General features: G+C 43.1%; 1 protein-coding gene across 4 annotated transcripts in view; it reads left to right on the plus strand.

Moving 5' to 3' along the window:
* Positions 1 to 7,723, plus strand: part of LOC147902501 (DNA-directed RNA polymerase IV subunit 1-like) — a 179,946-nt gene extending 172,223 nt beyond the window's left edge. For all 4 annotated transcript variants that reach the window (XM_087373540.1, XM_087373542.1, XM_087373541.1 and 1 more), the window contains one exon: positions 7,319 to 7,723. In XM_087373540.1, coding sequence (XP_087229666.1) covers positions 7,319 to 7,474 — 156 coding nt within the window. In that variant the 3' untranslated portion in view covers positions 7,475 to 7,723. The remainder of the gene's footprint in view (positions 1 to 7,318) is intronic.
* Positions 7,724 to 7,962: the final 239 nt, after the last annotated feature.

Raw genomic sequence — 7,962 nt, forward strand, 5'->3', positions numbered from 1 at the left:
ATAGAACTGTATATATGCAACCAAAATTGACTGAGTAATATGAAGCCAGACATGCAATTTCCAAGTAGCTAACTTCCAATAATCCAACTACTTCCAATATTCCAACTTCTTTTCTAGCTTTGCAAGCACCCAATCTGTTTGTTGGCAATGAATGACCATTCACCCCAAAGGATAACTCAGATGGTGAACAAGTTGACTAGGCAAAACAATTTCACCAAGCCTCAAAATATGATGCCAGTCTTTAGCATGCAATGGTAGAAGCTTAGATTTTTCGAAATTCAGCTGCAGACCAGCAGCAGCCAACCCATACAATGATAAAACCCGCATGAGTTGTGAAAGACCCTGCTGAGTTTTCCTAGGACTGAAGAAGAAATCATCAGCATAAGATTGCAAAATCATGGGCTTTTTTCTTCCATATTTCATTTGCAGACTTTTTTTTCTGGGGGGGTGAAAGTAGTCCCTATAAAAGGGAAAGCTTGTTACAAGCATTTCAAGATATCATTATATAACAAGAAGGAAGGATAGTCTAAATCGTGTGCATGTAGACAATCATAAAATGACTGCCGTGAAGATGCCCGAAAGAACTGATGTTTAGCAGAGATGGATCACACACCACACACACTTTTTTTTTGGGTGAAATACATCTGTATTATATCACAACAAACTGTAAAACTATTCTCCAAAAAAGAGGGGACTAGTAATCACAACATCAAAAGATCTCATTATAGGACAAAAAAAGTAGGATAATCCAAATCCCATGCAGGCATTCAAAGAATGATTGCCGTAGGGAAGCACGGAAGAAATAATATGTAGACGGAGAAGGTCACCAAAGAGACTCTATGATTACGGTTCTTCCATAGAGTCCATAGTGCCCAATACCAAGCCCAATGAAAGAAAAGATCAAGTCCTTGCATGAGAGGATGAACACCAACGATCCAGAATCGCTTGCTAAAATTAGCTGTAGATGATGATGAACAAGTTAATCAAGCAAGACAATTTCCCCAAGCCACAAAAAGCTATGCCAATCTTTGGCATGCAAAGGTAGAAGCTTTGATGTTTAAAGCTTATGTGCAGGCCAGCAGCAATTCCATATAAGCATAAAGCACTCATGAGTTGCGAAAGATCCTTGTCAATGTTCTTTGGAGTGAAAAAAGAATCATTAGTATAGGCTTGTCCAATCATGGGTTTTCTGCCATGTATCTCCAAAGCATGCAAGACAATAGTGTCCACAAGATGATCAATATTGCAAAGCATCGGGTGAGAAGCTATTGCATAAAGCAACGCACTATGAGGGCATCCATGTCCGACCGAACAATATAAATTCCACTGATCAAAAATATCTCCAGATAAGATGGAGGCAGCTTTACCGTCACACTGTACAGTCAATAACTAATGTGCTGCATACGATCTCCAACTCCCAAAGATTGCATGCTTGCGAGATAAAGTCCCATTGCACAGTATCAAAGGCTTTAGTGATGTCTACTTGCAGCAAAAGTACATCCTATTGAGTATACTTTGCATATTCTATCCCAACATAAGCATTAGTAATATTATAAGTGATGCGTCTATGAGGTATGAAGCCATATTGGGTAGGATGTAGACCATCATGCAAAAAGCCCTTTATTCGATCAGCCACCATTTTAGCAACAACCACCTTGTAAACGACGTAATAGACCGCCAATCAGCAAATGATTTTGGGGATGAGCTTAACCAGCCCTTTCTTCCAAGCATGTGGCATTTGCTAGGAATTATTAATCATATGCAGTAAAACAAGCTTAAGAGCATCCCAATATTCCAGAAAAAACTCAAATGTAAGACCATCCCAACCCGGGGATTTGGAATTTTTACAAGATTTTAAAGCATTAATAAGTTTCCTTTCCTCAAAAGGTGCCTCAAGATGTAAAGCCTAGACAGGAGTAATGATGGGAGTGACATGCTGTAATAATTTGTATTGTTGGACAGAATCTCCTGCGAGGGAGACATCGAATTTCCAAATTGTCGGGCAAAATGATCAACACAGGCTTGAGCAAGTTCTAGCTGTGAGGAAGTCCAATAACCATACAATGTCAAAACCTGACAAATATTATGAGCCTGGTTTTTGGAATGCAAACTTTTAAAGAAATCTTTCCAGGAGCAACCTTTATCCAAGAGTACTTTTTGCCAATACACACACTTTTTTTTTTTGTAGAAGAAACTTTCCATTATGAAAATGTACATTCATTTAGCTGACCCAAGACGGACAAGCTACAAATCAGAGCTAGAAACAGTAAAGGAGACCAACCTACACACACACACACACACACACACAATTTTCTTCTATTGGGTGAAATCCATGTGTCTTTATATTACAAAGAGGCTGTCTCCAAGGTGGAGATCAGAAAATTTCATTGTAGGACAAGTAAACAGTATAATCTAATTGATGAACAGATAGGCAATCATAAAAGGATTGCTTGAGTGACATCCGGAACAAGGAGAACATGGAAGAAGTAGGCTCTCGAAAGACTGCATGGTTCCTGTCTTTCCAAAGAGTGCAAAGTGCCTGTCACGGGCATACACAAGCCCATGGCCATGCTAGTTGGTGCCAACGTAGACAACCAGGTCAACTGCCATGCAAGCAGCCTTGCGCAGTCAGCAATCAACACACAGTCAATAGACAATCAACACCACATCATCGCAGGTCAAAAAACACAGATTTGACTTTTTGGTCAAAAGTCAACGCATTGAATTTTTTTCGCACCATTGACTTTTTGGACGATGTTGACCAGCCGATGAGGGTCAACGGTCGGTGTTGACAAGGTCGACCAAGCTGACCTAACAGCCTATAAAAGGGCAGCCTTTTGTCCTGATTCTTCATCCCACAGTTGGGCACTTCAGCCTCAGAATAGCAGCAGCAAGGCCTCCCAGCAGCAGACCAGCAGGGTAGTGTTAGCCTCTTCATGGATCTAGTGAGGATTCACCTCCTCTAGGTAGTCCAGTCTGTCCAGTTTTGCAGTGAGGGTTTCAGCCCCTTCATACAACAGTTGTATTCATCCCTTTGGGCATTCATTATTAATTTGTGTTTATTTCCTCTTTGGAGGTCCACTACATTCTCTCCCTCTAATTCTCTCATTCACATCCATAGCATGACTTTGTGTATTGAGTGCATCATCTTGCACTTGCAGTTAGTATTGAGTAGGAGAGAGAGTGAGGATAGTCTATCTCCCGCTACATTGGTATCAAAGCTTCAGTTCTCTTTCTTGAGATAGGGAGGGTCAGTTTAGGGGCAGCTCTATTGTTTTATTGTCCAAACAAGATCCGGCAAGGGCACCATGAGCACCAGTGAGGAGTCCAACACACGGGGGATGAGGGTTCAATGCCTCAACCGCCACCCCCACCCCCACCACAGAATCTTGTAGACACTTCCATGTCTGCCATGACAGCCATGTTGCAGATGCAAAACAACAGTCCGAGGCTCTCTTCACCCACATGATCCAGCTTTAGGAGATGCGGGAAGATCGTGAGCAGGCCGCTAGAGAGCGCGAAAGGCTAGCTCAGGAAGCAAAAAAAAAAAAGGCGATCGAGAGGCTCGGGAAGCAAAAGAACACAATCGGGAAGCTCAAGAAGCTGAAAGGGCAGCTCGGGAAGCAAAATACAAATGCGATAGAGAGGCTCGAGAAGCCAAGTAACTCCGAGACCGCAAGGCTCAGAAGGCCAAGGAGCTCCGAGAACATACCGCTCAAGAAGAGAAGGAAAAATAGGATCGGCAGCTTCTCATTTCTCTACTCCGACCAGCGGGGGGAGAAACGGAGAGATTTCCACCTCCAGCTAAGCCTTCCTTTCCGAGAAAACTCAACTTCACACAGTACTATGGCAAGTAGAAACCCTTAGTATTGACGTCGTGGCTCAATCAGTTGAAACCTATTTTTTTGTGATGCCTACAAAGGACAACGAACGATGCATCCTAGCATCCATGCACCTCATAGGCCAGGTGGTCACCTGTTGATGCTTACGAGGAGACACCTTTTTGTAGTTGGACAGAATTCATGAAAGATCTTCGATCACGGTTCCTGCCACCGCAGTACCTGGGCAGGCTCCAGAGTCAGTTCTATGAGCTACGCCAGGGAGACACCGAAACAATAAATCACTATGCCAATAAATTCACGTAGGTTTTTATACAGTTGTAGTTGGAGGGCAGTCAAAAGCTGAGCAAATTTCTCCATGGGCTGCATACAAACATCCAGTGTTCAGCCTTTCATGTGGAATGACAGGATTTTGGATGAGCTTGGCAGACCACTTGGAGCTTCTCCTTACATGCAGTGGCCAAGATGGGAGAGGGGCCCTGCATCTACAGTGGGAGCATGGAAAGCCTTCAGGAAGCTTCCTACAGACCAACAGGCCCAGATGGTTCTTAATCTCAAAGGGAGTGCAGGGAGAGTCCAACAGATTGATGCAGCCTTGCCCTTGGATTGGGTGGACACAGATGACATGCCTATTACTTGCTTCACCTGGATGGGGGCATTTTCCAGATTGGGAGTTCCTTTACAGGTGATTGCTTTTCTTGACCCACATGAGGATGCCTTAGTATTTGATGTTTCTTCAGGGGGCAGGCTGTCCAGATCCACAGACGATATCTTGTTGGAGGTACCGTTTCAGCCTGTCAGGATAGTGGGCTTCATGGAGCATGGCTCTCTTTCACAGTGGTACTTGGATCCTGACCCGCTTCTCCTCGCCCTTGGCTCATGGAGGCTGTGGCTCTATGGAGGTGTCCCAATTAAGTTTTTGCAGTGGGACCCTGGGGAATGGGAATGGATAGATAAAGGGCACCGAGAGAAGGGCATCCCCTTCTTTCGTTACACGGTCAGTAATGCTAGGAATTTCCAACTCAGCTCTAGGGGTTGGAAGCCTACCAGAGCTCCTCATTGGGAGAACTTTCAAATTTTTGCCGACTTGCAGAGAATTTTTTGGCAGAGGCTCTGGAAATCCCACCGGAATAGAAAAATCACTCTCTTCTTTTGGTTTTTTATTCATGGTGGGATAGCAGTGCACCATTGGAGATCCAAGTTCGGAGCTGACCCCTCTTGCCCTCGCTGCCTTTCTACTTTGGAGACAATACAGCACTGCCTATGGATTGCAGACAGGCGAGAATCATATGGAAGGGGATTGCAAGACTTTTCAGCACTTTTGTTCGCCTACCTTTCTATATGACCTGGGGATCAGTGGCTTGGCTTACTCTTTCAGGGCCCCAGGTATTTTTTGAGAGACTTGACTCCTCTTGGGCTCTTCACATCCGATGACACCTTGTGGAGTCGTGCTCTCTAGAGGATGTTCCAGCCACTCTTTTCAGGGCTGCTCACTCCTCGGTCGACTCTCCATGGGAGATCCTAACTAGCATTGCAGCATGGCACATTTGGAGAGCCAGGTGCACTGAGGCTTTGGAGGGTTCTCAGGTTCACCCTTCTCAGATCTTGGCCAGTACTTGGATAAATACGATACACACTCTGATGGCCATTTGGGCGACCATGCAAGGATCATCTCGAGCACCTCCTCCAGGAGAGTTACTTTTCTCAAAGATTGGAGAGACTCTCCCTTCTTTGCTGAGACTTCTACAGGGTTGAGATGGCATTTTCAGCCTCAGCCTTGGTTTCTTTCTACCTCATTCCTCTGAGGTGTTTTTATTACATGCTTAGCATGGTGTATTTCCGCACAAAGCTTGCTCTAGCGGGTTTCTTTCTTACTTAATAGAAGTCTCTTTTTTGAAAAAAAAAAAAACAACCAGTGTTATGTTAGAAGTTCAGGCCACGGGATTATGAGTGTGCATATGAGCTTGCTTAAAATTTTGAGCTCATGCACAAGGGTCAAGGATCCAAGTAGGTCAACAGTAAGAAGTCCCAAGATTCCACATCAAGTGGTGATGGTGCAGGAGTTGCGTCAAGTTGTTCAATAACAATTTCAAAAACTCAATGGTCATCGAGGAACTTGATGACCAGTAGACTACAGGGACAATTTCAGTAGTCATACATGCGCTTGGAGCTCAGCAGAAGGGGGAGCCTCATCAGTTTCCCAATGTGTTTCAGTTTTAGTCTACCCACGTAAAGGCATAGTCAACCCACATGTTGCAATTGAGATTATCATAATGTTGTGGATTAGCCTTGTACCAACGATCTAGGCGAGCCTGATAAGAGGAGTGTGCATTGTGTTGGAATGTATAGCTTGGCAACATGGGTTGTGATTCCTTATGAAGATCAAGGAGGCTGAGGTGAAGCAATAATTTAGACCAATGGTGTCTCTCAAATGCCAACATATGAGAATTACGAGAAGTATTATCTCCTTGTTGTGGGGCATTATTAAAATCTCCACAAATGAAAGAATGATGTCTCCAAGGATACTATTGCATAGCGTCCCAAATCAAAACCTCTACTGCGAGAGGATTGACGCGCATAGACAAGCAAATTCCAATATCTCTCCCAGGATAAGGCACTGCATAATAATCCATTTTCCCTGATTGTCATTGAGGGCAACACCTGGCTGAAGATCATGCTTCACGAGAAAGACTTCACCCCAGAAAGAATACTCTCCCGCATAGAAGATATAATACCAAGCAAAATGACCTTGGCATCCTGCATTCATATGCTGTTTATGTTTATGTTCTTGCAAGTACAAAGTATCTGGCTGCAATTGATTGAGATACACCCATATGAGTTTCCATTTCACCCTGCACATTAAGTAAGTGTCAAGCAATTGATTTGTGACAGCAATTTCTTCTCTCCCGCATAGAAGATATCATACCGAGCAAAATGACCTTGGCGTCCTGCATACATATGCTGGTTATGTTTATGTTCTTGCAAGGACGAAGTATCTGGCCGCAATTGATTGAGATACACCCATATGAGTTTCCATTTCCATGCATCACATAAGCCCTGCACATTAAGTGTCAAGCAATTGATTTGTGACAGCAATTGATATGTACATGTCATGTCACCTAAAAAACAAAATCAGGCCTGCATATCCTCCTCCGTATACAAACACATGTATGTCTCTCTCTCTCTCTCTCTCTCTCTCTCTCTCTCCCTCCATCTATCTATCTATATATCTATCTATACATACATACAAGCAGCTGAAGACCTACTTGCCATTTTGAGGTGTTTCTGCTTATGGAATATTGACTCAAGCATTGAGAAGAAAGTATTTTCAAAGACAAAGTGTTGTGAGATCTATTAGGGGATCCTCTTCGTTTTGCATTTTTTCTGATCCTCCCCCAGAGTTCATGTTCTGCATTAACAATCTCAATCATAGCTTTTCCTCATTGCATTTCTGCTGTGGTTGGTTTTGTGGTTTCCAGGTAGACACTCATTCTGATCATGACACAGAGTGCTTCTTTATTGTTCGCAAAGATGGATCACGAACGGATTTTTCTTATTGGAAGTGTATTAAAGGATTGATCCAAACCAAGTACCCTGCTGATGCCAAAGAATTATTTGAGTTCTTTGGATTGTGACACATGATGGCGCCCCTGAAACATGATGTCATCTTGTAAATACTTTTTCTGAGTAAAACTGGAACGACGGGTTCTTTCTTGTATCAACGGAATCCACACCATAACTGTATTCCGATTCTACATGCTGGACTGTGAGCCTGTTGATTAGTAAGTCTTCCTAAAAAGTAAATCATTCGAACATGCTGCTCTTAATTAGAAACAGAAGTCTTGGTCTTGATCACCTGTCAGTGAGAATACTTTTTTGCTTCTCAAAAGCATGGCTTTCACAATCTGATCATGGATTGCTCAGTGAACCTCCTTGCATGATAATTGTTTTGAGCTTAATGAGACCCTATCAATTAGCAAGTCCCACCATTAGAATTCGTTCCAAAGGTGCTAGGATTTTGTTGAGATCAACCGTAATACGCTTTCGCTGTAAAAGTCACAGCTCTTTGAAGAATTGTCTCATAAATAGCACCTTATGAAATTTCTCTCCCAAAATAAAGAGA

Source organism: Dipteris shenzhenensis, chromosome 4 (genome assembly GCF_047967505.1).
Source record: "Dipteris shenzhenensis isolate YYH24624 ecotype China chromosome 4, Dip_SZ_1.0, whole genome shotgun sequence".
NCBI classification, from domain to species: Eukaryota; Viridiplantae; Streptophyta; class Polypodiopsida; order Gleicheniales; family Dipteridaceae; genus Dipteris; species Dipteris shenzhenensis.